Raw genomic sequence first — 17,472 nt, 5'->3', positions numbered from 1 at the left:
ACTATTAAAGTTGTCGCCCTAATCGATATTACATCTATTTTAAGAATCGATTCTCTCATCAATGAGATCACCGCGTGCAATAGCATCGTGTAATGTACATCACTATGCTGGTCACATCACTAATATTGTAATTTTAATATTGCTTGGGTTCTCAGAGGTGGAGTTTGTATGGGGGCGTCAATATTACTAAAGAGTAAAGTATCCACGTAGAAGACAAATAAACGTTCAGAAACAAAAATTAAAAGAGCTAGAAAGCCTGACTAGCTACCAAAATTTAAGCGACATACCATTTTGACAATAGGACGTCTTAACTTTTTATAAGGAGCAAGTTAAGACTTTATTTTTAATGTTATCATAAAATTGTTTTATTACTATTAAATCCTAGCTACCATATAGTTGACACCAATGGTTGTAGCATTGATTAGGGTTAAATTAACCTGCACCTACAGTTGCCAATGCATATTTCATATTTAATACAAATATTGTGTGTCCAATGTCCATCTAAGTGTACTCGTATTTCGGCAAGGGTTGCGTGTGCCGCGACGGCCGCGTGCGGTCCAGATAATTAATCACTGTCGCGGCTGGCGCCTTGATTTCCTCCGAGAGTAAAAAAATGCTGAATAATCATAAAGACCACTAAGAGCCACCCCGGACCTCGATATTACGAGCTACACAAATTATTTCTGTAATATTCTTTTTGAAAGGAGATATTATGTGGATGGAGGTAACAATAACATTATTGTTCCTTTTTTATCTGGCCATTATATCTCGTAACGCCCGCTATCTGGGGCGAGCCGGCGCCAAAAAAATCTGCTCGGGCTAATTGGAGTCCCAACTGACTTAGTCTCCACTTTTGCCTGACAGGATGCAGGAAAACATGTGTTCAGTACAACCCCAGTTGATAACGTGTCTCACTAGTAGAACACTACTGGGTCACATCACTGATCAGTAATAACTACATATACTTAGTGATCGCTGATCAGTCTCAAAGCTTTCTTAATTGTTTTGCCTCTCAGAATGCAAGAAAACTTGTCTCGTACAGCCCTAGTTCAAATTCCGAGAGTCAAACAATCACTCATGGCCCATTCTGCTTAATTTCAGGAGACGTACCGCCGGTGGGCATGCAGCACGATGGTGCCGCTGTGGGTGGAGGAGGGCGCGGAGGAGGGAGACGAGGGCGGGCGGACTCGGCGCGCGCCGGCCGAGCACGCGGCGCGCTGGCGGGCGCGGCACCTGGAGCGCGTGGGCCACCTGGACCGGCGGCGCGGGGCCGGGGGCGTGGTGGGCCGCTGGGTGCGCGCGGCGGCCGCGGGCCCCGGCCGGCCCCTGCTGCGCCTCAAGCCCTGCCTCGCCGTCTGCCAGCTCGTCGAGCAACACTGCCCCTACTTCCTGCCTGCGGACCGCGCGCCGGCCTACCCCACGCAATACGCAGGCGAGCCGACGTTCCTATGCCTTGGTAAGTGTGGTCTATAGTATAATCTGTAGTCTACGATTTTGTGATAGAGTTTTGTCAAAGGCGATTGACATCGTCTGTGAACATTCAAAATATCTAATCTAGATAATCTATAGAGTTCACAGTCCACATTTGCTAATTTAATTAGATATATAAGACCTATGCACAAAATATGTAAAGCTCAGTGGGGGTGTTTACGAAGAAACTACTTTCAAATATTGGAAGCGACCACATTTTTGCTTGCTACTTTGGCTATAGAGACAATGAAACGAGAAAAATTTGAAAGCATATTGTTTTTAAAATTGAAATAAAAGAAAGTGGGCTAAGTAAAAAAGCTCGAACTGTAGAAAGAAAACAATTTCAAAAAGATCTACCCGCAGTCCGCACCTTTCCCCGATTACACGAGAAAATCTTTGCTGTAACAGTCAGAAAAAAAGAGTCTCAAGAATAATTAATAAATAATTTTATTATATATATTATTGAGACTCTATAATACATAATACATCTAAACGTGTGGTAGTTTTGATTTAATTATTAAATATTTGCTTTAGCTGCCCGCGACTCCGTCCGCGTGGACTTCAGTTTTTTGCGCGCGGTGGTTCCCTTTTCCGTGGCCATGCCAAGATAAAAATATGTAGCCTACATAACTGCAAAGTTTCCTCAAAAAAACATATAAACTTTGACCTTCCCCCCTTACCCTTTTTTCTAGTCAAAAAGTAGCCTATGTCCTTTCTCAGGCTCTAGACTCTTACATACTTTCATTACAATTGGTTCAGTAGTTTTGTCGTGAAAACGAGACAGATAGACAGACAGAGATACTTTCGCATTTATATTATTAGTAAGTATGGATAATTTCAAGAAAATTCACGTAAAAGGATTATGTACACTTTATATTTTTTTATAATTTATTTCGTAACCCTAAGAACATTGCAATTTAGGATCATTTTTTCAACAGCCAGGGCTCAGATTTTGTGGTCGCAATAAACTATGGCGTGCAATCATAAATCTCAAACGTTATTTTTCATGTAAATGCCCGCTTGCAGTAAGTACTCTTACCCTAATTTCAATAAAATTCTTAACCTTGTCTCGTTGAAATTTTAAATTATGCAAATTGAACCCAGCTCGATACTTACGCCGACCACTCGGGAACACCGGGCCGAGGTCGCTCCTATTTACTACTCAGTGCTTTGGTGCCTTCGCTGTAAGAAAATTCGTAAATCTGGCCCATAGTTTCCACGTAACTTGTGTAAAGTTCTTCCGATTATGACTGTTGAAAACAAAACGGCTCGGTTAAAAAACTAAATAATTGACATCTAGTTTTCTACGCCGCAAAGTGGCAGAGAAATTCCAATTTTTCTCGGACGTGAGCTCGGAAAAATTGCACGCAATAAAATGTTTACTTTTATAAATTCCTGGCAAAGGTTTGCGCGTGCCGGTGACAGCGAAAAAGGGGGTGTATTAGGGTCGATTAACTGGCCGACACCGCTTGGCCTGCGCTCGCGAGAAACGGAACAAACGCCACACTCTGCGATGCAACCTCTTTTGTTTTTCTTTTCACGTAACTGTGACCAATTGTTGCATCTCGGCTTTCTTATTCATCTCTCAATCTTTCCTTTTAACGTGCGCCGCTTTAAGTTTGAACCCTCGTATTTTCAAGAAAAATAAAAACGCTTCTCTCGTACAAAGCGCCAGTGATTACGAATATTTGAGGCTGAAAACTCTAGAATTTTTGTTCATTTGTGAAGCTTTGTGAGATACTGCAGTATCATTGCTCGCCCCACCTCATCGGCTCAGAATATTCGTTGCACAATGCATCATCCATATCGATTCTATCCTTCGGCAGGCGACACCTAGATACACCAACCATGATCCGTGTCGGTATTTTCAGATCCACGTATACCAGAAACCGGTGCTCAGGCCAACAAGTCCAACTACGGGGCGGACGAGTGCTGCTACTGGTACTGCGATGGGCGGCTGTGCTACCGCTGCGAGGCGCGGCTGAGCGAGCCGGCGCGGCCGGAGCCCGAGCGCTGCGCCCCCGTGGAGGAGCGGTCGGCGACGTGCTCCGTGCCGTACCAGGCGCCGTCCGCCGGCGCGGCGCCGCGCCCGCCCCCGCCGCTGCTGCTGGCGGCGCTCGCGCTCGCGGCGCTGGTGCGGACTCGCTGGACACGACCCATATCTGTAGTGAATGTGCGCGACGAGCAGTTATAGTTTTACGTTCACGTGCGGCGCGCCCCGCGTTCCGCCCGCGCCCCGCCCGCGCTCCGCGCCCGCCGGACCACGTTCGAACCCTCAGTTAGTGCTGTACTTATGATAATAACGCGGAGTTCGACGACGCCCGCGCCGCCGGCCGCCGCCCCCGACGCGCGGCGCTTAGAGACTGTAAGTTTATGTCCGTGTCCGACTGTTCGATGCGCATTTAACGAAGAAACACCAATGTTCCAAAATTTTACTTATAGGTTTTGTCTGGTGGAGCCGACAATCCGGCCAAACGGTAATAATTACGTCGCGAATCGTAAACGAAGATAGAAAATTTGCGTTCTATAAGATTATATATTTTAAATAGAGTTTTAATGTTACTTATTATGAATCAGAAGCACGCGTTGATTTGAGTTATTTTTGCTATAATAGTATACCGATAATATAGGCAATATTTTTGACGAGATTCATGGAAAGGTAGGCGGGAGCGTGCATCAGCGCGCACTTCTGCTTTACAGTGATCTAATTTATTCGTCCATTATGGCATGCAACATCTAAATTGTGCGAATCGTTTTGGTGTGAGTTTGTCAGACTGGCAGGTGAAGGGAAAGGACGAATTGTTCGAATACGGTCTATAGTTCATTGTATCGATTCATAATTTATTAAAACACATAGGTGCCATGGTACATAATTAAGCTGATATAATATTATGTGAAATTATGAATTCGTACAACAAATGGTGCATGATGTTTTAATTATTATTTTTTATCACTGTTGTTATTGAAGACAATTGATTTCGTATGAAATAAGTAAACGTTCATTAACTTTTTGCTACTTATGACGTCACAAAGCAAAAAGGTTAGAATAGACAAGACTTATAAGTCCTTTTGAACATAGCGACAATAGTTACGTAATGTTATACTCTTCATAATTTTGTAGCAATTTTTGTATAAAGTAAAGATAGACAAGTCGGTAGGCTACGGCAGAGTCGAGTTTCATTGCAATTTCAGTTTATCGCAAAATTAAAGTTTAAACAGCATAATTTTATAGTTTTGAAAGGCTGTACTTTAAAGTTAAATAATAATAATTCATAATAATTATAAATTCATTACTGTCTAGTGATTCAACTCACTAGTTTTGGATTACGAGACATTTTAGTCAAACCAAATATTCTCACTGCCGCACTCAGAGTGGAACATTAATTAGTTAAATGTAATTAATTCAAAATTTTGACATAAGCCCCATACATTATCTGTCAAACTCTTCATTTTATTGAAGGTTAATCATAACTTAATGTCTCTGAGTACGGCGGTCAGTGTCGGAGGCCAAGATCCACTTTGGGTAGCTGAGCCATCGTAGTAAGTATTAATATTCTCATCACTGCAATTGTCTGAAGAAGTGGCAAATTTCTGTAAGTTCTTGCACAAAAATGTTTTTTTCTGCCACAGTTCCCTTTTAGCTTGAATAAGAAAATTATTATTATAATATACCCATGGGCGTACCCAGGTTCTGGGCCAGGGGGGGGCAAAAGAATAAAAATTTATAATTTTTAGTTGTAAAAATATTGTATTGCAAAGAAATGGCAGAAATTCGTTCTTAATTTTTAATTTTTATAGATAAAAGTATAGATAATATACTTAGTAGGAACGTCAACATGATCCAGGGGGGGCCAGCTGACCCCCCCCCTTGCCCCCCCCCCCCCCCTCTCGGTACGCCCATGAATATACCATCAGAGAAATTGTTTTATAAACAGATGAGGTACCAACTTAATTTCGGCGGTTATGTAAAGCCAATGGTTGCCGAAATCTGTTTGAGGTTAACAAAACCCGACCAACTCATGTATATCCAACATTTTGCTGTGCATCATTTTCTCTGATAGTGCAATATGAGATTTGTGTGATATCTTGCTAACCACTTATTTACTGACACCTTGCTTGAATGAAACATAACCGTATGTTTTACAATAATATTTTTCCACATTTAAAGTTAGTATAGTAAGGACTGTAAGTAGTACCACTTACATTAAACAAATACGTAAGTACTCGTGTACTACATATTTGTTTTCAGACTAGACGATCTGTCCGTACAGCTTTTCATTTTTAAATGTTTTGATAGTTTTTCAGAAAAGAAACTCGGTTTATATTATGTCAGATAAACAATTATCATCTCGGAATTTTTGTTGTTTTGTCAAATAGCTTTGTTCGCGTGGTCGATGTTATAACTAGACTCTGCCGGCGCTTACGTCAAAAAGGAGGCTCGTGTGACTCGTTTACTTATAGGAATGTGTAATAATAGAATTTAACGATTGTAAGTATTGTTTTGTATGGAATCAATTGTACGAGGGGCATCGAATGCTCCGATAGATAATACATCCGTCTTATGAACACTGTATTGTACCAAAATCCATGTACACATAGTTGAAGATGTTTTTATATGAATCGATCGATATTATTGTATATTATGTATATGTGTAAATGGTGACGCCGCACCGCCGGGTGCGGGCCGGTCTCGGTTCGTGTGTGTATATTCGTTGTTCCGTTCGTTCTGTAGCGGCGTCGTCGATGATGTGACGGATGCCGGTTTATAATGAGGTTATTGAGACTTTATTGAGTGGACATTTGTTGAGATTGTCCTCGCGCGAGGATATAGTTGTTGTATTCAAATGATAAATGATAATAATATTAAGTAAGTTATTTTTTACGTTTTTAACGTGTAAATATGTCGAAAGCGAATTGTTGTTTCCATTCCCGTACTCGAAGCCACCGAGGGTGCTAAAAGTCTATTAACGCTTTTTAGGGCATTGCGTTTTCTTTCTCGTCGTGCGACGAGACTCGTAGATGTACGAAGATGGACGCCGTCGTCGGCGGTCTCGCTGAACTCACCCGAACTATGAATCTCTCGAACCATATCATCTACTAAATATACATCTGAACCGAAGCAATTATTTTCATACGATTTTCCCGAACGGTGAGCGTGTTCGCAGATTTTAAAGGTTTTATAGTGACGTAGCTACGGGCCGTTTTGATGTTGATGATCTACGATCGCTGACATCTCGGACGAACGATGGAAAAAGACAAAAGCTAATCTTTGTCCTTCATATTTGTCCTGCTGTGATAGGCAACGTGGGCTACTCTATTTATTTTTCTTATCTCAATCATATTTATCTCGCATTTACTTGAACTACTCCTTGATCTTATTTAAATTATTCAACTGAAACTTAAAAAAAGATCAGTTTTGTCTTATTTCCTTCTTTCGTCAAGTTACTAACAGTGAAACGACAGACAGGTAACACATCCATCGAACCGATAATTTTATTTGAGTGAACGTTTGGAAGTGTGTGACAGCGTGGTTCTCGCGATACGTTTCTCCCACCCTCCCACTATCCCACTCTCCCGCTAGTGTTCCTATTCTCCCTATTCTCCCCAACATGAACTTGTCCTCGAAACTGTAATTGGAGCCGTTTCCTCTAAGTTAAATATTTATATCCATAGGTAAATCGTGTAATCATTCTAATCGCGGTTTTAATGTCGTTTCGTTTTAAAAGGACTAGATAAATAGAGGTTAACGTTTTAAGGCGACAGTTTTTTTAACGTTCTCATCCTAACCTAATCATCAATTATAATTACAATTAAATCTTAGACATCAGTACGATTTCTTAACAGTATACTCATAAGAACTTTTATCTATAACTCACGTAGGACTACTTTTACATCTTGCGTGTATCTATGTATAAATATCAAAAAAATTAGACTTAGAAAAAGAATTACTAGAACATAATAATTAATTGGAGCAATTTTGAGCACTCGTTAAAACTCACACATCGACCATACCTTCCTTTGGATGTTTCTAGTGTCACTCTTGATAATCTTCACTTGTCTTTAGAGTAGATAATTATGTAATATCGAAAGGAGTTCAGAGCTACCCTCTAGACAACATATATTTTTTACAATTATAACGTTTACGAGACATATTTAATATTAGTTCAGCATATTTCTTAATACTTGCATGATTTGTTTTAATCGCTTTAATCAAAACGCATTATATATAAATTTATGATTATGAGATTTAAGTCCCAATTCAGTTTATGACTTATAATGGACATAGAATGTCATAGGTATATTATGTGCAGTACGATCTTTTAGCAATGTCTACTTAAAAATACTTATTTCAAATCCAAAATTAAATTTGAAGGTACCCAATTAGTAAACCAGTAAGAAGCTTATAAGCTTCTATAGAGAAGTGAAAAGATGTGCAGAGTCATAAGAAAAAAAAATAGAGTTATGTACCGAATTCTTATTACTAAAATGAAATTAAGATTGACCGCTAAAATCAATAGTGTTTTGATTTAGAAAAACTTTTCTTTTGTTTTCAAACTTTGCGTTTACTATCCTTTTTAAACAGATTCATAAAGTTTTAAATTTTATTGAGAGATACAATAACTGTAGAAAATATATGAGGATGTAGAGGAGGCAACGCCGCTAGATTCCCCGCTCGCTCATGTCTACTGCAAGTTGAATCGTCCCCACGCAGCGTCACGTCAACATTTTTATACTAAAGTATATCCGCGTCGATACTAGTAATACATTTTGAATCTTAAATAGGCTACTTTAAAGTTCATCACGGAGACCAGAAAACTCACCTCCTATTGATTTTGTAGGGACACAAAACTAGCAATAATTCGTAGAGAATAACTGACGTAGTTCGCATTCACGGTTAGAGGTCGCCATCGGAGCCCGGAGCTCGGACGTCCAGACAAGGGAATTGCCACTCGCCGCGCCCGCTGCGCCCGCTGCGTCCCCGCGCGCGCTGCCGTAGGTCAGTGGCCAGTGCTGGGAGCGACGCGTGCTGGACAGCGCTTGCCGGATGGCAACGATGATGAGAAAACAACTTGGCTATAAAACACCTAATGCTGGGCTACTACAATAATAATAGTCAGGGTTCCCTAGAACATTTTTTATTACTATCAAGCAAATTTTTGTGAGTAGCTTTATTTTGATAAGATGAACAACAATTTAATCTCCGAAAAATCTCGAAAGTGGTAGATAACAGAGACGGAAAAGATTTCATACTTTGTTTTGATGGTCCTAAAATATGGATTGTTCTATTTGTAGGACAATGTTACTTTTAAATAATATAACTATTAACCCATCATATACAAAAATGAGCTGGTTAGGGTTCCGTAGTCAACCAAGTTATATTGATTACAGAACTCTAAAACGAGTACCACTTTCGAGATTTTTCGCAGATTAAATTGTTGTTCGTCTTATCAAAATAAAGCTACTCACAAAAAATTTGCTTGATAGTAATAAAAAATGCCCATTTTCAGTAATTTACGAATGTTTATGTGACGATGACTGGTACCGAGCGCTGTTCGGCAGGCTCCGTCGCTCCCGAGGATCGGCCTAAGCGAGTGTATATCGGTGTTAAGTTGAGAGTTTGGTGATAGTGTGTATTATGTTTTCGAATAATATACGTATGTTTTGATGTACATAAATAAAGTGTAAATGTTTAACGCACAAATAATATGAAAATGGAATGCTATATAAACGGTGTATGAACAAATATGTATTTAGCTCTAAACTATACTTGAGACGTAATCGGTTAGGAATGTAGATACCTCGTAGTCGGCTGCCAAGTTTCCGTTCACTGTGGTCACCTTCTGTTCGATACTTTCTGATATTATAAGTTGAATGTTTGGCAGCACGTGTTCACGGTTTTACTGATTTTGTACAGTTCTGTTATGACGGATAAACGTTTCTTTTTACTTATTTGTTCGCTCAAGTTACTTTTATATTCGTACAAAACGGGCCGTAAGGGCCAGATTGGCTTTACCATATTCGGAACAGTTGAAGAAATGAGTGGAGGAAGCCGGTAAGTAACAATTTGAAAACTGTTGTTATTTGCATAAATGGAGGCTTTTGGACCGGGAAAATTATTTGAAGTGAAACAATGTGGATGTATAGCTAGATATATTAGCTAGGTAGAAGTAGGTAAGTTACAATGTTTGTTCAAGTTATAAGGAAAAAAAGAGTAATTGTTCTTATGCTGTAAAATGTTAGCTACCGGTTTCGTCTACTCAATTCTTTAATTACGAATTAATACACATTAAATATCCAAACCAACGATACAGCTCTTTTTTTGTTATTATAATAACGAAACTTTGTATAGGTTCAAACAGCGAATCGAGGCACAAAACTTTATATAAAATGCCAATAATTGTATGTAACTGTGCCTCGTTATTTGAATAGTTCGATACGCCAAGTAGCCAGTCTGGTCCCCGCGACCGGCGACACAGCAGCAGCGTTGTAGTGTGTGTTATCCGTCAGTTACGTGTATTCCAGTGTACAATAGACGTCTACGGCGATTCAGTTAAGGTAATACTAATTAATGTAAGAAAAACACCAAATGGTAGCCTTCAGTACCGGTAACAGTCCACGATCATGTTGATATTTAAATATTTTATACGATGCAGCTAATACTTTAAATTCCCAAAATAATAGATGTCTAAGATATGTAAGTCAAGTGCTGATGCAGAATCGGTGAACGAGTAGGATAAGTCAGCACAATCTGTTTGATTACAACGAAAACGTGCATCATAGCCTTTTGTACGGAGTCGATTGCGGGCCAGCACGGGTCGGCTCGCGTCGCGTCGTGTCGCGTCGCGTCGATCGCGTCGCGTCTCCTCGCGGCCGAGCGACGCGCCCCGACCGCGCGTTTACAAATCGAAGTGTTGCAAATTCTTTTCGTATTAATTAAAATAGTTTCGTAAGTTTAAATGTAATGATTGGTACTCGTAAACACTTAATTTTAACCGTTCGTTGATTTTTAACAGACGAAAGCGACAATAGCGCGAGGTTATCGGTCGTTCGCTCCCATCAGTTGTCTTCTCTCCTGGTCTGTTGATTTAGCGAGTCGAGGCAGGAATGTATATACACGTACGTGTAGGTAAATGTAAACAGTGCCGTTAAAACATTTAATGTAACTAGGAAAATACAGTGAAAACATTTTCTAAGAAAATGAATCAGTGGACTAATGATAAGTTTTAGAATGGTTCATTATATGTATGAGTTGTTTAATTGTTAGGATATAATTTATTACAGTGAAATAATAAATATGATAATTTGCATAACGGCCATATTTTATTTTTCTTTCGATGCACGTCGCGTCCTCCGGCAGACTGGTTTCGATACTCTGTTGACTTTACTAATTTTATTCGACGATCGTTTCGACTCTCGCGTGAGGCTGACGAGACGAGTACTCTAATACAATTATTACTAATAAGTTCTAGATCATATAAATATATTACGTATAACGTTTAGAACGACACGTTTATAAAATTTGACCGTGTTGAATTTCGCATACACATTTTAGATATAAAATAAATTGTCCTCTAGGGCAGCTTGTATTTAATATTGAGATTAAATATCATTAAAGTTGCCTGATTAATAGTGAGAGACGTAGTGTAGTGTAAGTATAAATTATGAACACTGCCACAGCACGCGGGACTCCTATATATTGATATGATCTAGGATGTCGTAGGTGTTTCTCGAGTAGTGATCGTGTACTAAGGTCTTATGTTATGCCTTCTAAGTGAAGCGTGCCGGTCCCGGCCGGGGCGGTCACGGGGCGGCCGCGGGGTGGGCGCGCGGACTACTCTACGCGCTGGGCGCCCCCTCGTAGCGGCCGCATAGCACCGCTATGAAGGACGAGCGCCCCACCCGGTGCGGCCGCCCCGCGTCCGCCCCGCGTCCGCCTCCGCCCGCTCCGCCGGACACGTTTCGGCACTCGAAGTAAGAATCTTATTCGATTAACGTAGACAGATTTCGAAGTTTAATATTATTTGCATTTTCCTAAAAATTAGCAAGATTGAGCTAGTAGGTCGCCCGACCGTGTTACGGAGAAATGTGGAGATGTTTATTAAAAAAATACGTTTATGAAAATGAAATAAAAACGAAAAATATTGTCATATAAACTTGTAATTACTAACTTAAGGAGAATTATTGGAGAAACAGAAAAACGTTAAATAAACCGAATAAAATACAATCATGCCTGTTATTTATCGATCCCGAATGAAAACACTCTCGAGTTTAAATAGTCTTTTAATATAAAAATCATCGCTTACATCAATATCACACTCGGACTTACATCATCTATTTATATTAAGTATAAAAACTATGACTTCGAATTAAATTATTGTTCACGTATAAAACACACTCATCACAGCTAGCGCCCGCTATACACAATATATCGGGCGCGCAGGCACAACACGATCACAGTGGGAGACGGGCGCGCGGGGGCGCGGGGGGCGCGAGGGCGCGGGGGGCGCGGGCGGGCGCTAGGCGCGTGTCAGCCAGCTCACCGCCAGCACCAGGGTCGCGGTGGTGAGGGCACCGAGCGGCCGCCGCCAGCCCGCGCCGTTGCCGCCTGCCGCATCAGGCTCGTCTGCGGACACACCACATATGTAGCTACTGATGTGACACACAGGTGTAGCGTGCTATGTGCTACAACAAACAGTCATGCTTCGACGATTCTCACAATATATTAAATTATTATTAATTGTCGCTATTCGAGCGATAAGTATCGAGTAGCTTTGTTTTAAAATAAAACATATTAGTAATAATTATTATAATATCAGATTTCAATGTGAAATTCTAGATTTTCATAAAACTTACCTGTATTTATCAACCTTAATTTTTTGTAAATGTAATATAAATTTAATTTAATTCATTACGTTTATATAGATTGATTTTTGTAAGTATGAAAGATATTGTAAGAATCGTTTTGAATCAAAACAAAAGTGTAATGAAATGAACACACCAAGCAAACATGTGAGCTCGAAAATCAGTTCCACTTTGCAAGGTATGCTGACAAACTTTGAAGTCCTTTCAAAGTGTGGAACTGATTTCAAAACTTTGATATCCATTTGAAGCATAAATTGAACGTCAAACATACTTTGATAACCATACCAACGCGTATAAAATGGATTTCGTAAAAATTCCTACTGATATTATAAGTAGGTACGAAAGTTTGTAAATATGAATGAATGCTTCTCAAAAAAGGATGTATGGATAGGACCTCGCTTAAGCATGAATCTAGCAGTATTTTACGTTACTGAGCAGAAGCTAGGGGGTATCTGATACAAAATTAAACATGAAATACTATCAAAATGATTTTTGGTATCTTTGACGCTATAAAACGGATATCAAAGTTAAGCAAAAGAAATGAAATGCAACCTACGATGCGGGGGAATGGAGACGCGGTGGAGGACGTTCGAGCCTCCATATAATGGGAGAGTATTACACTCTAGCTCCACCGGACTGTATGTTGACCGCTGAAACATTAACCTGGTTTAGTATGACGCCGAGCAACCACCACGACCCGGTGCGACTATACTACTACACCATGCCAATTCCAGTAGGACATCCGTTTTCTATTGTTCCTACAGCGTATGATTAAACTTGTTAGACGAACTATGAGCGTATGCATGCGTCACACGCCTGGGTTTTGTTAGTCACATGTAAAATTCAAACGTGCGTTAACCGAGGACGCTCTCGGTGCGAATTAAATATTAAGAGTCAGCCACCGTTGCGTCCCCAAGGAAAAAACGGAGTGCTCCCCACCCTCGTAGAGATTCGATTGAAAATAAAACACTCTTCAAATGTAAGCGTGCTTTTAAAGTAACTTCTTACACTCGCTTTTATCCTCGAGTGGTATTTTTGACGCGTCCTATATATTTACAACGAACACGTGGATCGCGTGGGCCGAGAGACCTACAATGGGAACATAAATTATATTGTGGCCTCTACCGAACGTGCTAATGAAAATGTTTACAGATTTTACACTAAATACATATTCTAATTACATAGCCAAGTACAGCTATTGACGAAATTTAAAATGGAAAAATATCGAACGTCAAAAAGTAAAGACTTAGACGCAGAACTAAGTACATTATATATGGTAAATATTATAGTTTCTTATATTATTACTGATATTTAAATTGTTAAATCTGGAAACATTTTCTTATTTCTAGAACTATGTGCTGAATTTTCTACGTGATAGCAAGCAGTACATGCGCAGCCAAGCATTCAAAGTAAAAACATGCAAATGTGAAAAAACAAACGTACAGGCAACGCGAGAGAGCGCGCCGCGGTAGTCACCGCCTACGTCTATAATCTCACTGGTATATATCCCTATACTAATTTAGTCTTTGTTCTGTATGTTATCGTCTATGTACAATGAAACAGGAACTCTCCGCGGCTATTTTCTGAACCAGAAGAATGATCTGGGTGCGGATGATTTAACACCTAAAAGACAAACACAACACATAACACATTTGCCCCGGCACCGTGGGCGGTGCGACGACAAATATTAAATACAGTGACAAGCACAAGTGTTTAAATCTGTGACATATAAAGTGTTTTAAATACTGTGACTTACACATGTGTTTAAGTGATTTAAAATCGCATAACGCGTGAACATAAAAGTGATTAATTCAAATTGTGATTTTAATATTACTCGTGTAAAAAATAAACTACTGTGACTTAATAGTATTTAAATATAATAAATAAACAAGGTTATTATCACACTTAGAAAAAATTTAAACTTTCAATAACTACAACGTCAAAGATCAAAAGGCACTTTAACAACAAATTATTATAATTTAATATAGTTTTGTTACAGATTTCTGGAATTACTGTTGTTAGAGTTGCTTTTCAAAGTGTGAAAACCTTTTCAAACGTAAATAGGTTCAGGGCTCCCAGAAGCTTCTCTTCAGATTTGCGATAATCCACCGTCAACCACTGCAAAGCTTTGGTTAGCACTTTAAGCTTGTTAGTCGATATTAATGTTAGTTTTCAAATAATGGCAAAAATTAGTTTTGTTACTTTTTGTTATTTTGTATAGATATTTCATATTATTATGTATACAAGCACTTTTAAGTTAGAAAAGCAATGATAAAAGCATCTGATAAAACGATGAAAATAATAATGGTAACATAATATAAATACACATCAAAAACAGGAACAAAATAAAACAAACAAGAGACAAAAGAAACAATAGAAACAGAAAACTAATCTAATACAGTATATTAAATTCAAAAAGAAAAAAGAACAGAAAAAGTTGGACATTCACAAAACGAAGATAGCCAACAAGGAACAAAAACAGTGGATACGGTAGGACGATTTTTTCAGATTTATCCCACGATTTACTTCACAGGGTATCTCTTGACGTCCTACAAAATTGCTATAAATTTTTGGCACTGTTGTATCACCCCCAGTTTATAACTACAGGCAAATTTTTACTAGAATAAATACTTGGTAATGGTAACTTATACTTCATCTATCTAAAGTAATTATTACAATAAAAATGTATTATAAGAATGATTATTTAAGTATCATTGGTAATCTTGAGATCATCGATTCACAACCTAGTCCTCAATTTTGTCAATTAAAAATGTATCGTGAGATTTGACAATGTCAATAGTTGACTAAACAGACCATAACTTATTCTTCTTTTCCGTCCTACTGCCAATTCCTACCACTTTGCTCCTGTCAAGAGATACCCCCAGACCTGGGTCCCGGAACCTACCTCCGTCGAATATGATATCGCCGACGTCGTCGTCGGCCGCGTCGGTGTGTGGGGAGGCGAGACGCTCGTTACCTCCGACGGTGCCCCGCGGCGCGCTGCTGCAGCCCAGCCACCAGTACGCGCTAGACCGCGGGAACGCGGGGTTGTCGGAGTCCACCTGGATATAGGAATACATTTGAGTGGTTTTTAACGATGGTAATTAAACGTGGGCGTAGCTATCGCTGTATGAGCGGTGTTATTACAATAACACTCAAAAAGAGGGACAAACATATGTGAATATATTGTATACAATATTATCTTATTTAGCAGGTCCTCAAAAAATGACGATACGGGCTAAATGAACGCTGTGCCTTAAGGTACCTCACGCTCAATTTACGCAGTGATCATAACACGTTTTAATTATGAAAGATGTTAATTGAATGAGCAATATTTGAAAGATGGCGAGGAGAAAGTATATAAAAGAATTTTACTAACCCCTTTTTTTACAAAAAAAAAAAAAAAAAAAATATGGACGAAAAAAAGGATATGGACGAACAGTCTATAGACGGCCCCAATTTTATAATAAAAAAAAAACCCTTTTTTACTATGTTTTAAAATAGAAAATATGTAAACAAATGTAAATATTGACATGGCTACCCAACGAATGTTACTCACACTAAACGTTCTATCGTTAAACCGCCAGTAGCTGCCGCCCTTGAAGAAGTAAGTGTAGCCGTTAGTGTACTGAAGGGCCGCGTCGATACCATCGGGAATGCCCTCCCAGTTGGACAAGGGCTTGGGGTACGTGGACTTGACCGGAGGGCGCTGGGCCGGGTCGAACCTCCAGAATTTAGAGCCCTTGTAGAAGTAAATCTTTCCGTTTCCTGACCATACTAAAGCCGCGTCGATGTTGTCAGGTATACCAGTGAAACCTGCAATTTGAAATATTTAATTAGAGTTAAGTTATACGACGTTACTTTTTCGATGAAACGAAGAAGAATACAACGATAAATGACTGAAAACATGAGAAAAAGCATGACTTGAAGGATTTACTTATACCATTCCTACAAGATATCTTCTTTTTTGCTAAGTTTAATGAAGATACAGAGTGCTATTACTTTTATACAGTAACTGTACACAGGTTCGTTCTATCTATTATGGTTACTGGACGCATTCAACCATATAGGATGACCAGCACAAAAGATGTGCCAGAAGAATTATGTAGCCTGTGGGATAGTATAAGTCGTCTATGATTAATTATTGTGATCAAAGTCGAATGTGCATGCTTGAGGCAGCTTTGCAATCATGGTGACCTTTATTACCTTCGCTAATCTCCTTTGGATAATCCCCGTCCATCTTTTGTCCGTTGTACCGCCAGTACTTGGATCCCTTGAAGAAGTAGGTCTTGCCGTTCTTGTAGGTGAAGGCGGCGTCGATGCTGCCGGGCAGGCCGGGCCAGGCGCGGCTGATGAGGCGGGGGTAGCCTGCCGCCACACCGGTCTCCGTTAGACGCCAGTAGTGGTCGCCTGAAAATGAATGTGTAAATTGCAGACCCGTTTAAACCTCTTCAAACTATGTCTATTGAAGTGGTTTAACTGTTGATAAACTTAGGCTCACTATTTTAATCCAGGTTTTTAACTGTCCATAATCCGTAATCCATAGTTTATAACCTGGATTGAAATAGTGAGCACTATTTCAATCCAGATTATAAACTATCTAGGTAGAACAAGGTATTTAAACATATAACTCAGACTGACGAGATCTTAGTAGCAAATAACAGAACAAACTCAATTAAAAGCCTAATTTCATGACTAAAACGTAACAACGAATAGACGTATGGCTCCACACGTTATTTAAACAGTATGTCTGCTGGAATACTATAACTATAAAATGAGTTCTTGTTACGATATTAGGCTCCAGGTTCTGTGTGAATCTCTTCAGCATTTTTTTTAATTTTAAAGTAATTTATTATTTAGTTTTTTATTTACCCTCTTTATTAACCCACTTCTTCCGTTATGAATTTAGTTTTTTTATTAACCTTCCTCATTTACCCACCTTTGAACACAAACGTGGATCCGTCGGCGGAGTTGAAGATGGTGTCGATGCTGGGGTCGGCGCAGAGCGCGGGGTCCTCGGCGGAGGGCGCCTGGGTGGTCACCCTCGGTACTGACGGGTTGGAAGCCGCGCCGCCGATGTCCAGCTGAGTCTTGTGACCGTAGAGAGCCTGGGGAAGTGAAGAAAAATTATGTCACCTG

General features: G+C 39.7%; 2 protein-coding genes across 9 annotated transcripts in view; one reads left to right on the top strand and one right to left on the bottom strand.

Moving 5' to 3' along the window:
- Positions 1–4,845, top strand: part of LOC121729874 — a 73,631-nt gene extending 68,786 nt beyond the window's left edge. Inside the window, exons 2-3 of the mRNA XM_042118545.1 lie at positions 1,102–1,456; positions 3,342–4,845. Coding sequence (XP_041974479.1) covers positions 1,102–1,456; positions 3,342–3,664 — 678 coding nt within the window. The 3' untranslated portion in view covers positions 3,665–4,845. The remainder of the gene's footprint in view (positions 1–1,101; positions 1,457–3,341) is intronic.
- Positions 4,846–11,735: 6,890 nt separating this feature from the next.
- Positions 11,736–17,472, bottom strand: part of LOC121729864 (matrix metalloproteinase-14) — a 32,753-nt gene continuing 27,016 nt past the window's right edge. The window contains exons 9-14 of one of the 8 annotated variants that reach the window (XR_006036019.1): positions 17,273–17,441; positions 16,540–16,743; positions 15,893–16,149; positions 15,239–15,395; positions 12,890–12,983; positions 11,736–12,094 (exon numbers count right to left, since the gene is read on the bottom strand). Coding sequence is in view for 3 of the 8 variants with exons in the window: in XM_042118527.1 (XP_041974461.1) it covers positions 11,988–12,094; positions 15,239–15,395; positions 15,893–16,149; positions 16,540–16,743; positions 17,273–17,441 (894 nt within the window). In the remaining 5 variants the exon portion in view is untranslated. Of the gene's footprint in view, positions 12,095–12,889; positions 12,984–13,341; positions 13,423–13,776; positions 13,957–15,238; positions 15,396–15,892; positions 16,150–16,539; positions 16,744–17,272; positions 17,442–17,472 lie in introns of those variants that run through there. The other 7 variants (XR_006036021.1, XR_006036018.1, XM_042118528.1 and 4 more) reach the window with 7 other exon arrangements.

The sequence above is a fragment of the Aricia agestis genome, chromosome 8, assembly GCF_905147365.1.
Source record: "Aricia agestis chromosome 8, ilAriAges1.1, whole genome shotgun sequence".
Lineage (NCBI taxonomy): Eukaryota > Metazoa > Arthropoda > Insecta > Lepidoptera > Lycaenidae > Aricia > Aricia agestis.
The sequence above is the reverse complement of the archived record's forward strand: the minus strand, read 5'-3'. Positions and strand labels throughout refer to the sequence as shown.